The sequence below is a fragment of the Diorhabda sublineata genome, chromosome 7, assembly GCF_026230105.1.
Source record: "Diorhabda sublineata isolate icDioSubl1.1 chromosome 7, icDioSubl1.1, whole genome shotgun sequence".
NCBI classification, from domain to species: Eukaryota; Metazoa; Arthropoda; class Insecta; order Coleoptera; family Chrysomelidae; genus Diorhabda; species Diorhabda sublineata.
Genome location: NC_079480.1, coordinates 25,458,187 through 25,485,866, shown reverse-complemented (window position 1 = coordinate 25,485,866; position 27,680 = coordinate 25,458,187). Strand labels below are relative to the sequence as shown.

Sequence of the window (27,680 nt, the reverse complement as noted above, 5' to 3'; positions counted from 1 at the left end):
GGAAGTTGTGCGATGTCTGTAAGTAATGAAGCTCGTGTGCAGTAAATGTCACAGTCTCAAACGAAGTTTTTACCATGGACTTGCAGTCAGTATTCTTAAGATCTTTATTATGAAATAAAACTTATAAGACATAATTTCACCCATAAGATGTCAAACGAAACAAAGGTTTGTTACATCTAGAATAAATGTAAAGAAAACCTAATAAGTGACGAGTTTTCTATTATAAATTTCTCTGTATAGAGTTCGATAGGATGATCAAGAACTGATATTTCACTCAATTTTAGCATGCTGCCTGTGGTAACTATTATTCAAAAATTCCTATAGAAAGAGCACACACAAATGTGATAGCATGCCCTCTGTTATAAAGAGAGACACAAAGAAGTCCAACATCTTTATCATCATTTCTTCAAACATTTTGAGACAGCATTGGCTTTTCCAAGTCTATCATACACGGAAAAAGGGCAGGTGCTCTGACACTGAGAACTCTGAAGTATACACTTGATTCAAAGATTATTTACAAATTGATACACACAAATAATGAGTGAGAAGAGTTCTCAACCAGAATGAAAAAATATGTGCCATTCCTTGGTATAATATTCCTCAATTATTTTCGGCAAGTCTAAAAATAAAATAACAGAAATATTTGCATTTATTACCTGGAAAGATAAGTAGGAAAAAGATTATCGCATATTTTATGCCTATTCACCTCGTTTCTAATACTTGTTATAATATTAGGTCCCCTCTTATATACATTATACACTTCCAACTTTCATATTTACCTTACACATTGTAAATATCATATGTATGCCGACGACACCCAGATTTATTACTCATTCAAACTTCCTAATACACTTCAGACAAACTAAATCAAGACCTCTCTGAAATTACTTTCAGTTTCAAATAACATGTATTAAAAATCAATCCAAGTAAGCCTAGTTTATTGATTTTTGGCCATGAAGCACAAATAGCAGAGGAACTTGAAGACAAAAGTTTACAGTACTTATGAGGTTTGATACAACGATGTCTCCTTGCAAGCCAATACAATGTGTAGTGCCCCAGAGCTCAGTACTAGGCCCTATTTTGTTTCTTCTATTTATTAAAAAATTTGTCTATTTGCGGACGACACTTGTTTCTCTTGGAGCAACCCTGATCTCACAGTACTTCATAGGACCATATCTAGTGACCTGATTTTGCGCTGAAATCAGTTTTCAAAGAACTGAAATTATCCACCTCTTTAACAGTTTATTATGCCCTAATTGAGTTGCATCTATGATATTCCCTTCCCTTCTGGGGTACGTGTGGTGCGACTCAATTTTAGCGATTCTACAAACTTCAAATTTTGCTATCGACTTGTGTACTAATTATTACCATTACCTATAATTTTGTTACTCATTGTGGTTTTGTTCTATATATTGAAATTCTATTTTATTTGTATCTTCATTTATCTATTTTCATGTTTGTTTTTTAGTTTTCACAAGCTTTTTTCAACAAATTGTAACAATTTTCTCAAAAATAAAGCATTTCTCTCTCTGTTTCTCACTTCATAAGATAATTATAATAAGAAATATTGCAAACTGAAGGTTGTGCCTAAATAAACAATAATACTATGAGTTGTACTTATTTATTGTTAGTTTTTATTTCAGACATTGTGATTAACATGTTGCTCTTTGTGAATAACTAGATTTTGTGAAATTACTCTTGACTTTTGTCACAAAATTATTACTCAAGTCAAGTTATGAATAAAAATAATAAAAAGTCCTAACTCTACTCCAAATAAGATTGAATTCTGCATCATAGAAAAATCCATTTTCTTAATAATGTGATTTGCAAGTTTAGGAAAATTAAATTTCATTATTTCTATCACTACTAGATTCATAATTTGAATCACATTTGAATTATTTTCATCTATAGTAAAAATGAATAGTTTTTACTTACTCCTATAATGTTCACCCACGAGGAGTTACGCATTCTGATAATTAAGCCGACAATATCTGGATATTTGTGCTAAAATTAAATTCGTTTTCATCACAGTCAATGCCAAAGATTTTAGGAAAATTCTTCTGTACTTTTGTGCCTTACTTGGTTTATAGAATCAGATCATTTCTCGCTCCAATATCCTTAGATAGAAAACTACACTATTTATTATCCTACACATGTAGTCAACTGCAAGACTGAAAGAAAAAAATTTACCTTCCTCAAACACTAAAATTAGTTTTTATCGTGAAAGAGATGTTGAACTACAACGTTATTTTTCCGAAGTAAACGGTAATAGCTTTTCTTCAGATAAACGATTGGCGTTTAATGGAAATTAATAAGCTGAGGTACCTATTGCACACAGTATAAAGCTAAAAGAAAAAATATAATGACCTTAAGTGTCAAATTCGTGTCAGTTTATAAATGGTAAGTATTCTTTTCGATGAACAAAGTGGTTACAATGTTTTGCATGTCTTTGGGACAGAGCTAAGCAAGAACGTTGATTAAGAACAAACTGATCCTTGAAATAAAATATGTTAGTGGGAAAAAAATATAGTTCAGAATTCATTATAAATTACTCACAATTCCTTACATTTAGGAAAAATTTCCTTCGTTCACTCTGGGAATTATTATGAAGCTCACATTAGACAACTTACGGAAAATTATCAATCTGGAAATTCTATAACTGAATTAGAATTTGAGACTTTCATGTCTGGTATGAAGAATTTTTTCGGAAATTAAAAATCAGAAAATTATACTGAGCTTGTACAAGAGCTTCTGTGTTATTTTCTCTTCTAATAAAGGTCGACATAAATAAGGCAACAAAGTTGCAATAAGAGAAAGGAATGTAGCATGGAAATTAATTTATTAAAAGAAATTACGGAAGGAATTCGAAAAAGTGTTCAAAATGATGCCCATCTTGATGGCAACGTTTCTCCAAGAGATGCATGTCAATATATCACCGAAGAGTTTCAAATTCTTCTTCAATTACAGTCCAAAATTAAAATCAAGGTACTCTCGCACATATAACGCGTAGTGCAGCGAAACTCCATTCTGAAATGATGGATGTTCGCGATTCTTGGATCGTTGTCTATTTGCCCACGTAAATCTTCGAGCATTTCCCGCTAACTTTGACTCTTCACGTGACCCTCAAAAAAGTACGGACACACGAGACCTCCCGCATGAATACTTGCTCACACACACACACACACACACACCAGGCAGGTTTAATTTTTCTTAAATGAAGACGTGAGGATTCTGGTCGTTTCAGTACACGCAGTTGTACCAATTGACCGTACCGTTTAGCTTGAAGGTTACTTCATCCGATCACAAAATGGACTTCTGAAGCTGCGGATAATCTTCACTGCATATACCGAGATACCACTGGCAAAATTTCAATTTGAGATCGAAATTATTCTCGTGAAGTGCGTCAAATGCACGTGGCTGCTCACTGTTTCCATATTTTAGTTTCTGGTACGTCTTCGATTTATAAAACGATTTTTTAGCATCGAGTTCGGAAATTGTTGTTGAAATTCCGTAAACATAGTTTCGAAATCCGCGTTCGTACGCATATACGACGTAACAGAAACTTGAAGCGCGAACTTGTATCGGTCATTCATTACTCGACACGCACGTGTTATCACGACACAGACATCTGACTTATGACTTGTATCTACATAGCTGAAACTCAAAGACTAGAGTTAATGAAAATTAGTGATATCGTAGTTAGCCCTCAACGCCTATCTTGTCATAATCCACCCTTGAGCACTATGATACACATCTATAATATATGCTAACCAAATAAAGATATAATTTTCAATGCATCTTTTTTATCTATTTCAAAAGTTGTATCAAATAATATTCATAGAACGCAAGATATATTTCTCTAATTATTTGAAGGAATATATCTTTAAAGATGTGTGTGATTATAAACCCTGTAGTTTTTGCTCAGTGTAAGGTTACGTTAAATAAACTTTAATACGTCTCTGATTGATATATCAACATCTCTCCATGATCGTACGTAAATACATCCAGGTGTGCTACGGTCCCACGGTGGCTTTCATGCATATTCCAAAATCTCATTTGACTGCATAATCTCGGCCCGTACACACCCTTGTTTACTATGACATGTAACTTATTTGCTCTCCCTTACAGCTTATGTTACATCAAGACAAACACGTGTCATAACGTCACTTTAGACTCCCCAACGCTAATGGAATACTAAACAACATTCTTGACTGTATCAATTATTTGTGCAAAGTAGCTGAACGAGATGGATACGTATCGATTATTGTGAAAACAACCAAGGTGACTACCACTGAATGTACACTATATTTGGAATATTGGGTCAAGACCAATCAGGATTAATATTATTTTTAGTTATACTTTCCATCTATTACATTACGATCCGTTGGTGAAATTAGCTAAAGGTAAAATTGATAAACTGAGGGATACGAATTGATTTTGTTGAAAGAATTCTTACCTAACATAAAAAGAAGGTCATAAATAACAAAAACTGTGATTATTTTTTAATATATTCGCCACCTAGAGGCTATCCATCTTTGGCCGCTTCTACTGACCTCTGAAATTTTATACTTTAGTACACAATTATTTAAACTAAATTGTTTACAGTGAAATTTCAGCTTCATAATATGAGAACTAAGATACTATTTTCAGGCAGAGAATAGTCGAAATACATTATTTGAAAAAAAAAATAATTTTTATCATGTTCAACATGATTATGAAAAAAAAACAATTAAATAATTTTTTGATGGTCTTTTAAATCGCAAGAGCATCAATTATATCGTTTGAAATCTTGTTCATTCGGTGTGAATATATGCATAAAAGAGCTAAAGAATTCAGGTTTTCTTGACTTAAAATCGGTCGTGATTGGTTCTTCACTGTTTTCAAGCAAAAAAAGCTTCTCTCAACCGAATAATTGTCGTTGATATAGACATCAAAGTTTTTAGGTTTCGAAACTTCAAAATGAATAATTCTTATACTGAACCAAACACATAGAAGCACCTTTTGAGATGTAAACCCAGCTTTGCAGTACTTTGTGTTGATATACTTAGATTTAGTCACTATCTATTACGTTTCGATTTATCATATAGAATCCAATCTATCAAAAATCGATTATGTATGTTTATACAAAAAGGGTCTTTGACTGCAAATAGTAGGAATCTCTTATGTATGTGTTTGAATTGAAATTATTGCTAGAATAGCATGTCGTTTGAGTGGAAGCAGACCTTAGTTAACCTTGAGCAAGAAGACAATAGCCACCTTATAACGATTTCATATCTAAAGATTGCTTGCTACAAATTTGCTACAAATGTGAATACTTTGGTCTGCGAGGCGATTGGATTTTTGGTTACCAGTTATCTTAAGTTAAGAAGCTATTTAAATGTAAGTAGTCAATAAATTTTGATGAATAAGTTCATTGATATCAAGCACGAATAGTATTGTAAAATAGGAAAGGATGTTGATTGAGAAAAAGACGAAAAATACTTTGTGAATAGTCGTTCTGGTTGCGAAATGGTAAAACAAATGAGGAAATTGAATGATTCCCTAGATAAAGTGGATGGGGATTTGAGATCGCATATAGAGATAAAATCAAAGCGAAAAATTCCTTAGAAAAACTGTGGAGCGATGAGTATGAGTTTTTGAGAAATTCCTCTAATCTTAAGACATGGGCAACGATTAATGTGAAGGCCTCGCGATCTTTACAAAGAGCTACACTCAAATTTTCAATCCAATAAACTTCCATTCAACACTTCTTAGTAATCATCTATCCTCACTGATTCTTCTTTATTTTTACTTATTTGATTATGTTTGGCGTTCAAATAAACATAAGAATCACAGTATGAGGTCAAGTCAACTTAAGTTCAATATTCAATTTTATACTAAACTAAACATTCCAGTGAATATCACTTTTGTTGTTTATTTTGGTTGTATTTAGAATGGATTCAATGCAAAATCTACAGCGGCATCTACTGAAATATTCGAAATATCTCAAGAATAAAAAGTACTAAGTTACAGAAAACTGCTATGATACGATTTGACATATAGAACTCTTCACTACCGAGGATATTTAATCAATATTGTATATGTCAAATATTTTGATTTCATCATATTCATAACAAAATAAATGAACATAGTTATTCAATATATACGAAATGTGTAGTTATAATCTCATTTTCTCATTTTGCAATATAAACTTCATATAAAAAAATGTGATTTTTCCGCCATCTAGTGAAAAATAGATAAAGTACTGTGTTCATTATAGAAACCTATAAAAATGACCGATGAAAATTTGATGAGTATACGTATAGATGGCTCTGCACATTTCTATGCAGAAGATTATTTTAAATAGATGGAAGAAGTTAAATGTAAATAATTTTAAACGCTTGTAACATTAAAAAAATATATATATAAAAGTACAGATAAGTGGATGATGGGTAAAATATAATAAAAATATTATATTTTCATACAAAAATTTATGAATGCAGTTTTATAAATGAACTTTGCTTTCTTGGAATCATTTCTGGATAAAAATAATTCAATTTCCATCACTACTTATCATGAAAGTATCATAAAAAGATTATGGTAGCAGGTGTTCACGAATTTTAGAAAAAGGATCGTGAGCAGTTTCGATGGGTAACTCGGTTCTTGTCTGTGAAAGGTAAATCACGCCGCGAAATCACAGAGAGTTTGATGCTGTCTTTCGTGACTCTTCTGTTTGGATAGCGACCATCAACCAATCGTTTAACGAGCTTCAATGTGGTCGCAAGTGAGTATTTAATGAGACTATCACTGAAAATGATATGTCAAGAAAACATCGTTGGGCATTTCGTCCCGCCAATTGAAGGTGCGCTAGATAGTAAGCATTCCAAACGATCACGCGAATCTTTGAAATTTCGGGAATGAGCAAGCAATCGACGCGTGCATTATTCGATGCTTTAAAAGGGGTTTTCACGTCATTTCGTGGCAGACAACGAAACGGCGATTCACTGATACAGACCAGACACCAACGAACAGTCAAAACAGTGTAATTCACTCGGAGAGCGTGCTCCAAAGCAGCCGAAGACTGTCCTATCGGCTAGAAAGGTGATGTCCACCGTTTTCTGGGATTCAAATCGACCATCAGAAGAAGGGCTAAATTGTGAGTTGTACTATACCGAATTACTGGGCCGATTCGAAGAAAAACCAGCTCCATTTGGTGTAGAAAGGAAAAAAACTGCTTCTTCATTGACGTTATTCTCTAGATTTGAATCCGTGCTATTTCGTTTGCGTTTCCAAACAAAAGTTTGAATCGAATGAGGAGGCCCATCGCCTCTACGGAAACCTATTTTTCAGATCTAGAGATAACGTATTATTCAGATGGGTTAAATATATTGAAAATATTTTGACGTAAATTAAATACACCTGGTATGTAAATGATGAATTATTTAACAAAAGGAGCGCAGTTCGCACGTGTGTTATCACCTCGGACAAATATAGTTTCTAATATTTTTTTTTGAGAACCACAAATAGTTATTCAAAGCTTTTTGTTTATTATTAAAATAATATTCATAATATTGTTTCCTATTTACTTGTTGAACATAATAACGCGAAATATCACGAATTCTTTTTATCCTATCTATCATTTCATAATTGTTTTTCGCTTTTTGCATTATAATAAATTCATCAATATAATTCCAATGTCGAGAAAATGTTTACGTATTTATGACATCGTCTATAATAAATTTTATAATTGGTTTAATGCTAAAGGCGAATTTGATAAAATGCAATAAAAAATTTCTACAAATTAATCGAAGAAAGAAATTTGATTATAATTTAATGGAATGTCAAGGGAATATCTAGGAGCAGTAAATTAACTGATAATTGAGAAAAATGATGTTTTTGATTTACAACCTATGATAAAGTAGCTTACTCCTTATATATCGTGTCATAAAATAATTTGTTGATATGTTTTTCTTATGACACATTTAGAAACTGTCTAATTCCAGAAGGAACTTCGCACCGAAAAATAATGTCCGGAACAGAGAATGAAATTAAAGTTGAAAATGTTAATAAAGAAGAAAAAACTGAAGTAAGTGATTTATTGAATTAATATCATTCATAAACTTCTCATCAATGAGGTCCATTATCACTTTAGGATTTTAAGGAGTTATTCATGATACACAGTTTTTTTCAATATAAACACTTCTGATTAAATTTTTTCTATTAATATTTTCATTTCTGACCTTTATTTTTCTTTTGCTACTATTTGCTCTTTTGTCTTGATGCTAGATGATATCGGAACATAATCCTTTGCTTTTTGTTTCATGACCTACTGCATTGGTGATATTTGTTCAATATGGGCTTTTACAAAACGGAAATTAAAGTTTCTCATGATAATATTAGCATTCCAAAAAACAAATTAACAAAATAGAAGTTTGTGACATGACATATGGTGAGAATAAATGACCCCAAATTCATAGTAATAGTATATGTTAAGGTGGTCAATGATCAATAGGAAAGCAGGTCCTTCAAATGTAGTACACTCATCTAGAATTGGAGTAGCAGTAGGAAATAGAACTACAAGAGTTGAAAGACGATAGTAGATACTGCTTGGATCACACATAGTTGTAGATTCGGTAAAGAAAAAACGTTCAACATTTGGCACAGTTACAAAGACAGTTATGTCCAGGAATCATTTGGACTTATACTCACATCTCGTATTTGTTTCAAAAATTTCGGGCTTAGGCTCATAGATTTTCATTGTTATTGCTACAGTTTATAGTATAAGATATCTTGATGTGAAATAAAAATAACAAGGGAGTATATATGCTACAATAAAAGTATTCTTTCAATATATTTACTAATTTTTCATAGAAGTTTGCTCAAATAAAGTCACCCAATTTATGTTGAACTATTCTTTATTCTACAAGGTATCACCGACATCCAACCCAGTACAAGTTCGAGAAACAAAGGACAACGTGTCCGTTTGTAGTTCTGATGTGGTTTCACATTCAAGAGGAGAAAGACCAGGATCTATTCTATCTGCTACAATAACTCCAAGTTTCCACGTAACTCATAGAGAAGCAAATTCTACGACAAATCTTCAAACTGGAGTTCCTTCAAAAAATGGTATTAAGGTAAGTTCAAATTCCGAATCTTTTCATCCTTCGCATAGTTGAAAATCTATAATTGAGGTGTTTGAAATGTGTTAGGAAATATCTTCTAGAGTAAATTTACCTGTTTTGTTATGTACAAACTAAAGAGGTTGAATTATAGTCTTGTACATGGTAGTGTGACTTTATAATATCTTCAAAAGCTATGGATTGAACTATTTTGAATATAAATGAACTATACCGGTGGTATTACTGTCGTTTTCCACAAAGTAAAAACGAAATTGTCAGAAATCTGGTTAGAGAACAATCATGAAAGTTGATCTACCATTTATCAACTTACGCTGACATAAACAAAAGTTGCGCATACTGGAATATGTAGGAAAAACCAAATAGACAAAATGGAATTTCCCGAAACAACTGTGGAAATTAACGATTGAAGCCGATTGTTATGTTGATTGAAGATTTTCGATGTGTTTTGACGCCGATTGAACTCCAAACACATCAATTCTTATATATTTGTGTGAATTGGCGTTTACTTTTGTCAGATATTTTTTTTACATATATTGAAGTTAATTGAGGTCGATTATCACTTAATGTAGGAAAAGTATGAACAAGTTTGTTTTATATTGAAAAATAAGCACAGAAATATGCTTGACAAACTTGAATAACTGGAATTCATGCAAAGAAAAGAAAAATCAGGTACTTCACCATATCGTGAGCTGATTCTATGTATAAAAGAACTAAAACAAGATTCAGCTTTTCTTGACTTAAAGTTCATTGTAAACAGGATACACATGCTTATGCCCAGGCGTGCGCCATCTATCTCGCACAATGTGACGTCACGTTGGAATCAAAATGTGAAGTATAATCTATGATCTGAGTCTAAACCTATTATAAAGTTTTTTTTGGATCCCAAAAGTAATATTTGATGCAAAGATATGTCTATATATGTATTGGTTATGTGGTTATTGAATATAAAGGTTAAATTTCGCGTTCTTAAGACCTCGTGGGGTTTACAAGGAATATAATTTCCTGCCTGTTCTTTGAAATTTAAAATATGATTAGCAAAATTATGGAATTATTCAATTTAATAATATTATTTCTGATATATTTTATTCATTTATTTCAGGGAATCATATATAAACAATGTTTTAAACCTAGAAACTTTGCATTAAATGGAACAAACACGAGCTAAAATTAAAATTAAATTAAAATAACACACTAATAAGTGGTATCGAATCTAAATAATTGCAACCAAACTGAAACCATTTTTGTTAATAATTCTACAAGTGAAACCACAATAACAGAAAATAAGTATAATTATTGGAAAAAAATAGAAATGTTATTTTGTGATGTACGACATCCATTAACGTTATTCCAAATTAATTTTATCCTACCGATCACAAGGTCCTATCCACCGCTTCCCCAAGTCTGTTTTTTTCAAATCAAGTATTTTAAGTATATAATATCTGTTTTATTGGTATTTCTTTTAGTGCTTTTACATATATCATAAAAGAAAGTACAATCTTTTGAAAGAAAGTAATAAGAATTAGTTCAACTCTATAATAGACGCTAATCACAAAAAAATATAACAAAGATAAATACTCAGTAAATACGTACAACTCCAACATAATCTTGATGACCAAGAAAACATTCTGATTCCAGCGTGACGTCATGCCCTCGCGCATGTGTCAGCATACAAGTTTATGTGTATCGTGAATGGTTATTAACTCTAAGACATATTTTTTAATGATATTTACCAGAAAACCATATTTTTTCGCTGAAACCCATGGTCACAACTCACTCAATTTTGTGACAAAATAAAAATTTCTCACTATTATAGACCTCTTGCCGTCTTGTCGGATATGACAAGTATCTAAAATAATCAATCTCAGCCAATGCAATATCTTCATCAGGTGCTTTAAGAAAACTACTATAAACTACTATTTTTTCAATTTTTAATGAGAATGAATGATTCTATTTTCCAGAAATCTGATAGTACGGTCTTACAATTAATATTACCAAGAAATAACACTTATCCAAATACACCTATTGGGAATGGCAGTTTCTTTGGAGTTTCAGCACAAAATTCATTAGGTGAGAGAAATTTGTTACTGATAGTTGGAAATATAAAATGAAATTAGTGGAGTTATTCCTTCAAGTGTCTTTATCAAATTTGTTATTACAACAAGTACATTTAGAGCTAAACAAATATTGTTGTTTGTCACGGGAATTTCAATAAGATTGGGAAGTTTTCCTATTGCACTGAAAGCTTAAAACTTTAACAAAATTTGAAAGAAATAAGAATATTACGAAATAGCTCGATTCTAACAATTTATCAGGATCAATTTGACGCAAGACTTTTGATTCATTAATGTAGAAGTGGAAAATGTTTTTTTGCTATATTCGAAGTAATCACCACTTCATCAATGTGTCGAAGCTTCCACAACTTGAAAGCTTGAAGCCTGTCATCTTTGAGAATGCTCCCAAAAAATTGATGGGTTGCTTCATCTCACTTTTCGGCGTGAGTACAAGTGTTAAACCAAAACCACGCATCTTCCAGCATTATTGAAAATAAAGAAATACATCCAATAATTCCTTCAATAAATGTTTCTAGTAACAGTAGTTGCACCATTAATAATCAAAAATTAGAATAAAAGTTTAGTTATTGATGTCAATTGATTTTCTATTTCAAATTATTTCAAACGGGATTGGGAGAATTTAAGAGTACTGTGAAGTAGAAGGAAGCCGTAAAGTGCCATTTTCCGGACTCAAATTAGTTCTGAAAAGTTTTCTTCACAATACAGTATGAAAAACTGAATATTGACTACAAATGAACATTTTGTGGTGCACCAGTTTTCTGTTACTGTATGTTCAGCTTCATCTTAATTGCTTTTCTAAAATTCGGTACTTCTAAAGTACAGTTCTTGGTATAGGATTGTCGTCAGTAATTGCGCTTTCAATCGTTCAGAACTTTATCTTTCACTTAATTCGATCTCGGAATCATAGTAGATCATAGGTGCTACAAATTGATTGGAGAAACCAGATATACATAGTGTCAATTAGTCTTCACTCTATATTAACAGTGATTCAATCACAGTTATAGTTTACTACTTTATAGTAGTATACTAATTCAATTTTACTAGTTATATATCTTCTACATTCGTAATATCTCGAAATATAAAAATATTTCGTTAATTTTGATAAAAACTGTCAAGGGCTTTTCTGAGTTTATGCAATTAATTTTATTTCTTTGTTTTCTTCAGTATTATTCTCACTTACACAATATGGTCAATACAAGATTCACCATTATTGAATCCATCTGGGCTTCTAGGTAGTTTAACGGTTAGCAGTTCTTTCCAGAATAACTCTAGCGATGATCTTACTATGTTCAATAACGTGATGCGTCGCCAGTTTTCACAATAAGATTAGTTTCCTTTTTCTGGTAGTTTGATTGCGTTTCCTGATTTTTTGATCATTCAAGATGTTATTAACAAATAGATTGAATATTTTTATTGAAAGAAATGTATGTGTTTGTATTAGCCTTCTGGATTACCGTTATTCCCTATTGCCTTTCCATTTTTAAGAGAATGCATTGTTTCTTCCATGACATTAGGTTTTTCCTATCCATTATTGTCGATTTTTATTTATATGATATTGAAAAAAAAGTCTATTCAACTTTGTTGTATGTAATTTGGACTGGAATACACTTTTCCTGATTTGTCTGTTTTATTCCTTGAGACAGATTTTTGTTACCCTTCAATTATTTATATTTTTTTACAGATGTGAAAGTACCTCAAACACCTTTGTCACAAGGCTCTGAAGCTTTAGGATCTGTTATTAGTATTCCTCATGCCGATACACCAACACCGCCTGAGAAAAAGAAAGAAGCTTTTTCGTAAGTTTCACTTTATACAACTACTACAAAATGGTTGTTAAAGTAATTAAATATATTAGTGTCGCAAAAAGTTATTTCACAGATTGAAATTTTGGATATTTATAAGTAATTCAATTATATTTAGAATGTCCGTACGTACAGTTGTCAAAACTATTGAGACTGGATTATTAAAATTTGTTTATTTTTGTTCCAACTTTCAACGAAATGAAATAGTATAGTTTGAATGCTAATGGTTTCTCTATGGATACATAAAAATAAATTTGGTTAAGTCTCTTTTTTTGTTCAAACAACAAGAATCATGATTTTTAACTTAACTTCAAAATGATGATATGAAAAAGTCATAGAAAAAATATGTTATAATGTTTCAATTTTGTGTTAGAAGCAAATTCAAATTCCCGAATCCATGAATGTAAACCATAATAAAATACCAACCAATTAGTTGGAATCTCGACATCAATCTCACATCAACAATATACAATTGTGATTTCAAATTTAATGCCATTTCCTGAGCGAAGTGTAATTACTGAAATTCATAGCCATTATTTTCGTGCGCACATTTACCCTCTCACCCTCAATGCCCTTTTGTATTCGGGTGCAAAATCGTCATATGCCATAATTTCGAAAATGTATATCGGACAATTTGGAAATAGTAAACCAAACATGTAAATGATGCATACAGATATAGAAATATTTATTATACTGTATAGTGCCTAGAAATGACGAAATATGTAAATTTTGAGCATTAAGTTCATTATATAAGATAAATACTGAATATCAAACTTGTTCAACTTTTGGTGAAGGGGCACCACCATATAGAGCCAGCGAATTTTGTGAAATTCGTCCAATATTGGCTGCGGTGCCAGAAAACATCCATGCTGTAAGGAAACTGATATTGCAAGCTGGTCATATGACATACCGTGATGTTGAAGCATACCTGGGCAATAGTTCCACTAGCATAATTTCAATTTAGCAGTCAAAAAGTTTTGTTCGCGTTGGATACGCATAATTAGACAATGGCATGTCTACAGGTGCTGTGAAATGCTGAAAAAAAAACAATCTCTGTGCCTCAAAGACGTTTATAAGGATTAAGAATCTATGCATATGAACCCGAATTAGAAAAACAATCGACTGTATTGGCCTTCGAGACGAGCCAAATCCAAAAAAGGTGTTTGCTCACACCTCAAAAGCAAAGAAAGAAACTGCCCCAAGTGAAGTTTTTTGTGATAATCATAGAATTGTCATTCACTTTCTTCCCAAAAATAAAACAATAATATAAGAATACTTCACATCATTGCTTGATAAGAGATACATTGTAAAAAACAATGTATTTCCTCATAGTTCTGTGATCGTCATGTATACAATTCACGAATTTTACTTGATTGATTGACCACCCACCATATGGACCAGAGCGGGATCCCAGTGACATGTTTCTGCTTCTTAACCTCAAAGTTTCACTTTTAGGTGAGAGATTTTAAGTAGTAAGAAGACAAGGAATTAAGTGTATGAACTATGAGGAGACTATGTTAACAAATAAAAATGATCATAGAGAAATTTTTGAACCGCTCTAGTGATTTTTTTTCAAATTGATGTCAATTTCTTTTGGCAGATCCATCTAAAACTCTAGACTGAAATTAATATCAACATAAACTATTTATAAAATAAAATCAATGCGATACCGTATGAAAAAATTGTTTCAGTGATATATTGGTAAACACTTGTAGTCTATTTTACGCTTTGTTCAATGTAACCGTTGGATTAGCTTTGATTGTAGCCGATGTTATTGACGGATCTCATGAACAATCGGAGGTAAGACCCTCTTAATCAAAGTTTTTATCGATATATGCCATCTTATGTACATTTTAGATGTTCAGCTTATTACTAGTATCAATTTCTTGTATATTCATTTCATATTTGATCGCTGATATTTCGTGGTTTGCCTATAAACAACAAAAATTGCAACAAGAGATCGATAAAAGAATGGCGGATAACAATGTAGACGTTACTGAATTACCAGGTGGAGATTTCCAATATAATTTTATTATACCTGATGTTGTGATGTTGAAAAACAAGTTGAGGCACGATTACTGCTTCAATTACGATAGACACAGTACGAATTTTTATCTGAAAATTGGCGCAGCTGGTAAGTATCAAATGGAATGTGTGAAAAATTTGTAGCAATTATTATATTCCATAATTTTATTGACTACTGGGTGCAAATAGATATAGATAAATATGTTTTATACGTAAGTTGCAGCAAATGAACAGAATTTTGTACAAATGTGAAGTTTTATTGAACTAATTAAAACAACTTACCAACTAATCAGATATTCCAGCTTCTTCAATTCTTATTCAGCTTCATATGCTTCATTTTGAACTCGTACTTACAGATTTCGAACTTTTCGGGCTTTTTTACTGTCAATTCTATCAAACTACGCGTAGACGGTGGTATTGTTGTGATGACTGAAGCTTCTGTTACCAACTCTGCAAACTATAGCGACGCCCACAGGCTAATCCTGACAGTGAAACTTAAGCCAGGAAATCTGTTATGTCACCTAAGGATTCTAAAGCTAATAAAGCTAGAATTCGAAATGGTAATTAACAACTGCCAATCATTGGTAGAAAAAAATTTTTCGCAAGCTCTAAATGTATCCCGCTTGTACACAAACGGTTCAAAGCTAACGAAAGGAGTTGGACTGTACATTTTTAGACCAAAATGTAAGCTCTCCATACGTCTAGGAACATCACTTACCACTTTTTAGGTAGAGTTACTGGCAATAAACAAATATGTTCAGGAGCGTTTGGATAGAAACCTCTCTAAAAAGCACATATACATTCTCCCGGTAAACAAATTCTAAAGGCACTAGCTACCAAAAAGAAAGTAATTCTAATGTAGCTTCCAGGCCACCAGGATATACCAGGAAATGAGAAAGCAGACAGCCTTTCCAAAAAAAGGGCAGCCTTGGACTACAGCCCTACTGTGGCCTCACGAAATGCCACATCAATAACGAACTGAATGAATGACCAAATAAACAGAAAGTTTTATTGAAGAAACACTCCAGGCCTAAGAAAATCCAAAAGAACCATAATTATATCAGCTAAGAAGTCTGAAAAACTTTCCGTGATAACCAGAAACCAGATGAAAATGGTGGTGGTGGTGGTGGTAAGGTCAAATACCACCTTAAGACGATGGACATAGCAGGACGACAGCTGCAGATTCTGGGAGCAAGCCATATGAACAGCAGAGCATGTCCTGCCCATTTCGCTAAAAGACTTAAGTACCTTGAAGAAGCAGTACTAACAATTGGGGAAGTGAGATACAACCCAATAAATAGCCTCCATTAGAAGGAGTCTATGTATTTTGGAAGCAGAACAATAAGATGTAGAGTTTTGTACAAAATATCTTCTAAGCTTAAGTGCAGAGTTGCTGCAAAGCCAAAGCGACTCATAGAGTCAATCTACAATCCACAAATTATGAGATCTAGTTCGTTCATCAATAATGAAACATTTGGACTGCTTTTATTGAACAAGCAAGCAGCCAAGTAAGCAACGATTTCAATATTTTTTTAGGCTCAATGCGAATATCTTGAAGCCATACGCCAAACAGTTCAATTGAAAGTTTCATTATCAATTTGAGTATGACAACGTAAACATCTTTCCAATAAATCATTCCGAGATAAATTGTGATTGTCACGTTTTCGGGCGCTGTACTTATAACTTTTGAACTAGTAGGAATTTTGAGTTGAAATTTCAAATCTATATTTTGAGATATATCAGCTAAGAACGATTCATGGAAAAAATATCTTAAGCCTCTCCAAGTATTGCCCTATAAATGTATATATCTGCTTTCAAAAATATTGAAAATCTACCAAAAATATGTGAAATTTTACAAAAAATTATTGAATGCATGACATTTCACTTTGTTCTAATTATATCGCTCGAAAATGACAAAAAAAATGTGTAAGTACGAAATTTATGTGTCATTTTTTTCCATAATCATTTTTATTCTTCAATAGTCCTTAAAATAAATATCAATCAATGTTTATGGATGAAACTTTTGACTGAATCAAGAATCTTATTTCATCTTTATTTAGGGATAAACAGGAAGAAATTCGGACTAAGTACTTCACATGAACGAAAAGTAAAATTGAACGAACTGTATAGAAAATGTATACAAAACTTAAACCTAATACTCATTGATGCGTATTGCATCGCCTTTTGTTGAATGTTTGGAGATTGGAGTAAATTTTAATCAGATTTTGTAAATTTCAGCTTTTTGCCTGGGGCATCTCATACATCTTGGGTTATCGGCTGGTTATCAACTTGTTTATTTATTCAGTGATGATGCGGAAATTTACGATTGCGTTTCAGATTACTTAGTGGCTATCAACTTCGTTTATCCATTTTACTCGTTTTTGATGTTGTTTTTCATTTTCAAATACTCTAATGTAAGTACAAGATACCATATATATGAAAAAAACCAAAAATAATCTGAATTGTTATGAAACAAATAAAAAATTGATAACTTTCTACATAATAACGTTTCAAAATGCTGCCCATCACTGTTTGAAACATTCTTATTACTCATTCATAAACATGGCTGATAGCTCCTTCCTTGGAAAAGTCACACGGTGCCAAGTCAGGCGAGTAAGGGGCGTAACTATGCCAATAAAGTAAAAATCTCTTTGTGCAGTTGCATTATAATAGTGGTAAAACCAGCTTCTAATGTACCGTCGCCAATTTAAAATCAAATTTCGAAGCTGCACATTATTCACTTGAGTTTGGCATGTAAAAACAGTAGTAGCGCTAGCAAAAAATTCACTGCCGATGTAGAGAACAAGTCACAAGAAACTACAAACGGCACTAAATTGTTTCGCGTCCACAAAATTCCTCCTGCAGCAATGCTATTCTTGTTATTATTTGGTTTATCTGCACTTATAATTAGTCTAGTCAAAGAGATTTAAGACTTGGGTTTCTGGCAGAAATGGCTGAAACAACATAGTCCTCATTGGAAAAATACGTACAAAACTGTGGGGGTAGTAAAAACATTTTAGAACTTCAAGAAGGAAATGAAAAAATTGAATTGGAATCCTTCTATAAGAAATATTTCAGATGAGACTGGTTATTTTTTTAAAATTTTCTGGAATTTTGACGTTGGATTTATATCCGATTTAACTGAAATATGTTTTCACTCCTCAATTTTTGAATAAAAGTCCAATTTTCGTATTTTTCAACGAATTTTCACTGAGCGAAGTAGTTGCTTAGTGAGATAGGCAGAAGATCCATCTATGTATACCTTAGCTTCAGTTTCACGAAGAATAGGCTCTAGGCATATTGGTGGATTTACTGATCCCAATCTGTCAAGCCCGTTCAGATATTTTATTAAATATTTTCAATTAAATACTTTGTAGAGGTATCACTTGCCTTTGAAGATAACAATTCATTAGAATGCATGACTAAATTTACACTTTCAACTGTTGTGACCATACCTAAAACAACTTAACTATTAAATCACCGCATGTACTGCTTTTTTGTGAAACCTTAGGGGATGTTGATTAGTCAGTAACTTCAATAAATCCGTTATAAACAATATACTAATATGTGAATTGGAACAAAGTCTTTAGCAGCTAGATTAGGATAATTTTCGAATACTTATATATTCATCGTTTGGGAATTAATTACTCAGTTGAGAATTGCGCTTGATCAAACATCATTATTGCTTTTTGAAATCGATGAATTTGATGTTTTTTAAGAAAATCAACAAAAGTTGAAATCCGCAATTCTCAATTAAATAATTTCCACGCGATAGATACATACGTATTCGAATGTTCGGAAATATATTAGACAAAGTACACTTTGGTGCTCAATTTTGACACAATCCTCTTACGAAAACTCTATTTTTTATTAATATAGTGATTACTAGTTTTAGTTGATACATTCACACCATATTACCAACTCGTCAAAAAATGAGAATGCAGCATTGCAGAGCTTTCCGTGGACCCCTGGGGGTGTACTTTAACCACTTTGGGAATCACTCATTTAGATCATTATTATTATCAAAGCTTATTGAAATTGTAGGTAATTATAAATAAATCAACTGTATTGTGTCGTTTTGGCATCATGCATTGCTTGTCGTCAAGTATATGTTTTTGGCTATGGACTATCGCCAGGGAGGTTTTAGAAGCCCTTAGTTCAAAAGAAACTAGCACCGAAACAACAACTACAAATTCTGTTGAAGGTGAGTATACATATAATTTTTCCAACTGAGAATATTGACTAATACATTTTGACTTATTTTGTTTAGAAATACAGCCTTTGGTTGTTCGCCAATTTTATTATTATTTTTTCAAATATCAAATAATTAAACATCGACAACGTATCGACGTATTATTGGAGACAATGAGAGATGTATCAAATAGATCTAATACTAGACAAAAGCTTTTAGACTATAGCTGGGGCTCAACGAAAAAAGTTGACGAAACTATTTTCCTGAATGACGATTTGGGGGATGTCATCCATGAGTTTATTGATGGTAAACCGTTGATAGATTGTCTTCACTAGTCTCTTCAAGGATGGTCCCAGAAGTACCTGGCCTAACCTAGAGATGGTAGTAGTTACTTGAAAAATAACAATACATTGGAATGCACACAATCTATACAGCATATGTTTTGAGTTTGTTGTTTGTTGTTTAGTATTTGTTTGGCAGACACCAATAGCGAACGATCTTAATGAATTTGTAAACATGGAACAAATTGGTCATCGTTATGTGATACAAAACTTTTATTTAAAGCTGAACTAGATTCTACTCTAGGGGAGACTGCTCCTTCGTTATCAATAGTAAAATATTGGATATCAGAGATTGAACGAGGACGTAGAAACTACGAAGTCCAGCATCGCAGTAGTCAACCAAATGGGAAGACGACTCCAGAAATGTTGAAGAAAATCCACAAAGCGGTACTGAATGATCATCGACTGATAGTGCGCTCGCTAGCAGACATAATAGGTATTTCAAAAAGTGCGGTACATCCTATATCAGGGGAAAATTTCAACATGGGGTGCGAAGTTTGCTCACAATGAATCAAAAACTGCGTGGTGAATATGTTTTCATCGAGTGTTTGGCAACTTTCACTGGAATAAAACTAAAATAACTATGAATGAAACGTGCTTCCATAATTTCACATTAAAAACAAGAGAATAATCAAATCAATAAAGGCTCTAAAAAGGGCAAAGACCGTTCCATATGCAGGCAAGGTCGTGTCATCGGTTTTTTGGAATACTCGTGGGAGAATTTACATTGAGCATCTTGAAAAAAGGTAAAACTATCAACAGCACACTTATTGCAACGTTTGAGAGAAGAAATTTAGCAAAAACGGCCGCATTTAGTTAAGAAAAAAGTGTTTCATCAAGATAATGCACCAGCTCACTCATCCGTTATTGCAATGGCCAAAATCAATAAATTAAAGTTTGAATTGCTGTCTCATGTACCTCCCTGAGTATTTTTTGTTTCTAGGCTCGTTGGTTAAAAATTTTTCAGATGATGTCGTCAAATTAAAGCTACTTTGAGGATCTTGACGATTCCCGTTATGAAAAGAGTATCGAAGTTACTGAACATCGTTGTGAAAAGTGTAAGGAGCTGAAAAGAAATTACGATGAAGAGAATATATATCCATTATTATTATTTTGGGCTTTTTTTGTTAGGCCAGGTACTTCTGGGACCATTCTCGTGAATCTTACAATCAGACTTCTCCCTTTGTATACATAAATAACACAAACAGTTTACAACGTCTGCACTCGGTTGATTGTAACACATTTTATAAATTGTTGATTAATACTAAAGTTTACTATATATGTACATAGAAAATAGAAAATGTAGAGACTAGACTGAAGCAGCTCTCCTCTTCCAAATAATAAAATTTCAATCGATTTATTCAAAAGACAATAATGGTGTTTTTTATGAAACACATGTCAAGCACACATTAATCTGAACATGTTCTAACATAAATACTAGAAGCTATAGTGATCTAATGCTAGAGGAATTTGCTGGATTTCATTCCAAATCCGTTGCTAAAGCCTACGAAATCAGCTTCCAAAAAAATCACAAAGTAAACAAATTTCTTCTCAAGCAGTATATTCATTCACTTGTACCTGTAGAGTTACAAAGCATAGATACCGTCATCGGATTATTTACAGAGGGCGATAATGAATGATCTTCACGGTGGCTTCACCTCAGGAGATACCTCAAAAGCCGCGTTTATGTGAATATAACTGATTTAATATGAAATCCAGTAATTTATCAAATCAAAACATATGTTAAGGGAAACAACCAGCGTATCCCGCAGGTAGATGCCTTTATAATTGTTTATTCAATCGATTGTAGAAATCAATTTGAATATTTTACTATTTCAGATCCGGTTATGACATTTCGTAGATTCACGCAAGTTTGTGATTATTCGGGAACTTGGAAAAATATATTTAATATATTTTCACCATATTTGTATCCCTTTAGCGTGGAATTCAGTATTCTAATTGGTAAGTGGATATGGATTTGTTAAACATCTTTCTTAGAATGAAAATACATGGAAAAAACTAAATTCTCAAGTTTTTTGTTATTCTGTGTATTAAATTATACTAACTGTACGTCTTGGTACCTGATCACTGAAAACGTTTCCTCTCTCTGAATCGTTGACAACGCTTTCAAAAAATTTTCTATACTGCTTATCCCTACATATAAACATATATGTACTCTATCAAATACCTTGTGAGTTCAATGAAACGAAACTATTTTCTCCGGGGTTTTCCAGGCTAGTTCTCCCAAGAAAAACATGTCTTCTAAGTCTACATACTTGCTGTGGTTAACAATTTCCACTTGGCTTTATTTCCTCTGTAGCAGGTTTTGTGCAGCACTTATTCAGCCGATGCTCTAATAATTTCTTACATTTGCTTTTTTACCTAAAATTGTTACCAACAAAAGGATTTAGAAAGATGTTGCAGCTAAATTAATAAGAAATAATACCATGACATAGTATACCAATGCGTCCAAAGTCGCCGTTGAAATGGCAATAGATGTAAATGAGCCAAAGACCATCTTCATGGTGGAATGTCAAACTATTGGAACGTGAGAGCAGCTCAATCTCAAAAAGAGATACAGAGCTCATATTCGGTGGTGAAATAGACATAATAGTGGTCAATTTGTAGATAATTGATTCAAGGAATATCTGAAAACAATGAAAAAACTGAACAAGTTTCTTCTAATCTCGGGCCAGCACATTGAGGCATAAAAAAAAGAATAATTTGATGGAAAAGATGGCTTAGACCAAAACTTTTCTGTTTCCAGAAGGTAAACGAACAGAAGAGGAATTGAAAAGAAAGGAAACCCTATCCGATTACTCGATTGGGAACTTCCAAAACTGTTCCTTGGAAACTTTTTCGCGAAAAGTTTAACAAATAAATAGACCTCAGTCGTAACGCCCCAAAAATTTTTACTGGAACTTTGACGGTATACTGTTTAATTGTTCTCCCTAAAAATATCTCAAAGAAGAGCATCGATAACTTTTCTTGTATTGTACTAAGAGCTGTAGTTTCCATGTCCCGTTCAGCTGTAGTAATTTGGAGTCAGTATTAATGTTTGAATATAGATTTCAGTTGATATATACTTCTTAGTCAGTCGTTTTTTATGCCAATTCTCCAAATCAGTTACAAATATATCACATCCATTTTTGATAATCTCTTCAATCAATTTGTTAATTTGGCTCTTATTTTCTGTATTTTATTTATAGAATTGATCTATTGGGTGTTTTTTTTCTCTATATGAACGATTCTAAAAATATTTTTTCCATTTTTTTATTAGTTCTATTATTATTTTTCAGACATATTTTTGCTTTCTCGTTGGACAATACCTTTCATTCCTCCAAATTTTTCTGTTGATCCTATCAATCCCAGTTTCATTCTTATTGTACTTCAATCATTGGACAGTATTTCTAATGGTGTTTTCTTCTCTCATCATCGAATAAACTTGTTTAAACCAAGGTTTTAGTTATTCGTTGTAGTTTACATGCTTTTTCGGTGCGTCTAATGGCTTATTTCAAAGGATTTTATCCCAAATTTGCTTATTAGTTCGTCAAATCTGGTATGAAATGGTGGTATTTGTATACATGATCATCCCAACATAGGTTTCGTTTTAGCACTGGCCTCTTAGCTTTTTTTCTAGGATTCATATTTCTATTTGTTATTATATGCATCTAAATGTTCTTAATTTTAGGTCTCTTCTGTTTTAAAATTAGTTGTTTTTTGATAATTTTTGAAAGAAAGATAAATTTTGACGTTTTCTTCTCATTAATATATTTTTCACAATGGTAATAGGAATATTTGTATATAAAGAAACTACATCTAACGAAATAAATACATATTTATTAGGAATTTTGATAATTTAAATTTTTTCTTTGGAAACCCATGTGTTTTGATATAAAATTTTTTCAAATAATTAGATAATGGTGTGAGAGTAGTTTGAATACTTCAAACAATCGGTCGAAGGGGAATGTCAGGCTTGTGCAGTTTTGGTAAACGATATATTTTAGGGGATAAGGCATTGTAAATTTCCAATTTTTTTGCGTCTGATGGCGAAATAAAAAGCTGCTCTTCCCAATATCAAATTAGATCATTATTTTGTTTTCGATAAGAATTCGGAGGGTCTTGGTTAATTTCTTTGTAAGTTGTCTTATCGTTTAATAATTTCATTATTTTATTATAATAATCTACTGATTTTACAGTTTCATTAGATTTATCTGCTCTCGAAATTTTGAAATTTCTATTTTTATTTATAAATTCTTTGGTTTTAGTTATATTTTGAGGTTTGATGTTTGTTTGTTTTTCAATTTATTTTTGAAATAAGTGATAATATTACAAGTATCAGATCTTATTTTATTTTGAATTTCGTTATTTAGATGATTGGTGTTGCATTCGATATTATATAAGATATTTGTCACAGGTAATTCTTTATCACTAAAAATATTTTGTCCAAAATTGGGATCTAAAGATAAAACTTCTTCCACTTCATCTGGTATGACAGTATGAGTTAAATTCTCGATCCTTTTTGATTTTATTTCATTTGTATTTTAAGCAATAGGTTGTTGTTTTAATATTAGCTAATCAATTTTCTTAATATTTTTTTCTTTGCATTTATTAAAAAGTGATTCAGTTCTTTCTCGGCATTTTTCCTTAAATTTTTGGAAAATAGTAATAAGAATTACTTCATATATTTTAAATGTTATGTTTTTTAAATCACTTTTTTCTTATTTGAATAGTTAATTCTAAAATTTTTGATATTCATGCTGTAGGCGACTGTTTGTAAATTTTATATGGCATAATTTTAAATTTAGAAATGTAGGTATCAACTTATCTTTTTTGCATCTGAGTAGATTCTTCAGTTTTTCAGTTTTGCAATTTTGTGGAAGATATTTTGGCAATTTTTCAGATTCTATTTGGCTTCAGCTCCATATGTAAGTTCAATGTTATGATAGGTAGGCATTATTTCATCCATGCCGGCATCAATTTCTTTAATTTCTTATTTCTTAGACCTTTTTATATTAATGCATCTAAGAAATTGAAGAAATTTGTTATTATGTTGTCAATAATTCATTCCTCAAGACGTTATCTTTGTGTTGGGGATCAAATCTATTATTCTATCTTCACTGAATACGTTGTTTGGAACTGTTTATATGGTCTGGCGAATTATATAAATGTTTCTGCATTTTTTGCAAAGTAATATCTCACTTTAGATATTTTTCAGTTGGCGTACTCTATTTAGTATGGAGTAATATAAAAAAATGTCACTCTGAAAACGACAGCGAGGATAACTCTACATTAAAATGTAAAAAACCAATCGAAAACATTGACAATGGAAGAGGAAATACAGTAATTTATGCCAATTGTCATGCTAGCAACAAGGGATTGTTTGGTGGTTTTGCAATCTTGCTACTAACAATAATTAGCTGCATATTATTTTTCTCGTTTATTTATGCCAGTACCGAGTAAGTACCACAATCAATCATTACATATATGTTTGAATTTACAGTGTATCGCATTTCTCAATTCTCAATAGATGGACCTGAACTCATGATTATTTTTCTTCGCAGGAATTCAGAAAATGGATTAATGGTTAACAGGATAACAGCAATTATAATTTTGAGCACAATGCTTATTGCATCTCTTGTGGCTTATAAACAAATAACCAAACTGGATCTTAATTCGGTTCATCATAATCTACTAGATGACATATTGTTGTTTATATGCATTCCTGCGTTTTTTCTGAACGGTATCTTTACCATTATTCCTGCTATTGTTAATATCAACGTGTGGATGTTGGTTTCAATTCCACTTGAGGTAAATGAAAGTCTTTATACAATATTAATCAAGTAATACATCATTTTTGAGTTCTTTTTCCGAGATACGAATATAAAACTACAACACAGTAAGGTATTGAATAGTTTTTCTAGAGTCTTCGTAAAAAGATATTTTAATAATCCCAAATATTGTGATTCGAAAATCATAATCATCATACAATTTATACCATGAATAATTAGTTTGTTTCAATGCAGAATATTTAATCAGACCAATCTATTTCTTCGCCAATTTTCTTCAAAAAGTCTGACTAGAAACTATCTGCTATGTTTGGAGTCGAAATGTACACTGTCTGTTTAATTGTATTATTGCTGTTAAATCATACCACTCCAAGGAATCACTTTGGGATGTTGGATCATACGCATAGCATCACGCTGGTCCTCGCGACAAATTTATTCAGTCGTCGCCGCTTTTAAATTGCGCTGAGAATTCCAAACATTCATCTAATAATAATTTTTGTCATATTTAAATGCTCATGTAGGAACCTTGTTCTGGAAACGCCGTTCTCCGCTGCAATTTCTTTTGTTATTAGGCTCCGCTCACTTGGAGCAATTTCTTCCATTAATTCAATGTTAAATGCTAGATATACTACAACTTAAAGTTGAATATCAATGGAAATGGAAAGGAATTAAATTCTTTCAGAAGATCCTTTAAAAATTATCAATAATGTTACTTCACTCAGTTATTTCTATGAAATGAATATATTGTATTTATAAATATGATTGGAATATAGAAATGTAGTATATGAACTCAATTATTTTATATTTTAGATCGTTCAAGTTCTAGTTCAAACCGTTTTTATGTTGGACGGTGTGAGACGTTCAAGCAACACGAAGAGACTTCGAATGATTAAACCTGGCAGAGAATTAGTTACCTTCTTAATAATTGCTAATGTTTCGCTATGGTTATTTAGCACTTTTGAAGTTAAAGCCCACGGACTTGAAGACCATAGATACGATTACTTTGGAAAAGAATTATGGACTATCTTAGGACATATGTGTTTACCTTTAATGATGTTTTACAGATTCCATTCGTCTGTTTGTTTGTGCGATATTTGGAAGTTTGCTTATGAACCGTCAGGACACTAACAGAGTTATAATTTTCTCAATGTTTCAAGATTGAATTTAATGAAAAATAAATAATCGAATCATGATATTTTTTCTTACAACTAACAAGACTAGGATTGTAATAAAATAAATGAGAACCGAGACGCGTTCTCTTACCTCAGTCTAAACTGAATACTTTCGACAGTACCATCATGTACATCAAATTTCCATAAAAACGTTTGAGTTTCGAGGAGCCCAGAGCTACTATCAAAAGATTTCTTAGTCTGATTACTTCTCTTATGATCTTAGTACACTATTTATGTGACCTAGATCATCAAAAAAGGTTTCTCGGTTCCCAGTGGCCGACAAAATGAGGTGACGACTCTAGAAACGTTAAAGATCCACAAAGCGGTACTGGATTATTGTCGGCTGGTAATGCACGAGCTAACAGACATAGTAGGCATTTCAAAAAGGGCGACACATCGCATATTAACTAAAAATTTGGACATGTGCGAAAGATGGGTGCTTCGTTTGCACACAATCGAACAAAAACAGCGTCGTGAACATGTTTCCATCGAATGTTCAGCAATGTTTCACAGAAATAAAGTCGAATTTTCAAGGTGTTTTATAACCGTGGATGAAACATGGGTCCATCACTTCACACTCGAAGCAAAGTGCAATTAAAATAACAGACTGAAAAAGGAGAACCGCAGGGGATATTTCTCATTGAATATTTTGAAAAAGACAAAACTATCAACGCAACGGTGAGTATTATGCAAACATTTGAGCTAAGAATTCAAGCAAAAACGGCCCCATATGGTTAAGAAGAAAGACTAAGACTATGCACCAGCTCACTCATCCGTTATTGCAATGACCAAAAATAATTAATTGAAATTTAAATTGCTACCTTAAGCACCCTATTCTCCAGACTTAGCCCGTTGGTATTATTTTCTATTCCTAGTTTTGAAAAAATAGCTCGGTGATCAAAGATTCCTCATCAATGATGAAATGATGTCGGTAGTTAATAACTATTTTGAGGAACTTGATGACTCTGATTATAAAAAGAGTATAGAACTTATTGAACATCGCTGGGAAAAGTGTATTGAGCTAGCAGGAGATAACGTTGAAAAATAAATATGTTTTTTGACGAAATATTGTATTTTCTTGTTGTTGGGACTTGTTCGTCTGGAACCATCCTCGTAGAGGATCGTTCACTATCTTGAAATTTGTACAATAATTGAATAAACACTGACA

At 32.2% G+C, this 27,680-nt stretch overlaps 1 protein-coding gene across 1 annotated transcript; it reads left to right on the top strand.

The window, feature by feature from the left end:
* The first annotated feature begins 7,791 nt into the window (after positions 1-7,791).
* LOC130446728 (proton channel OtopLc-like) lies at positions 7,792-26,533 on the top strand. The gene is made up of 12 exons (XM_056783123.1): positions 7,792-8,065; positions 8,907-9,113; positions 11,078-11,186; positions 12,873-12,987; positions 14,685-14,793; positions 14,851-15,127; positions 17,257-17,432; positions 19,063-19,222; positions 21,391-21,513; positions 24,770-25,010; positions 25,116-25,362; positions 26,151-26,533. The coding sequence occupies exons 1-12, from the start codon at positions 8,006-8,008 to the stop codon at positions 26,466-26,468; spliced, it is 2,142 nt and encodes a 713-aa protein (XP_056639101.1). The 5' UTR covers positions 7,792-8,005; the 3' UTR covers positions 26,469-26,533.
* Positions 26,534-27,680: the final 1,147 nt, after the last annotated feature.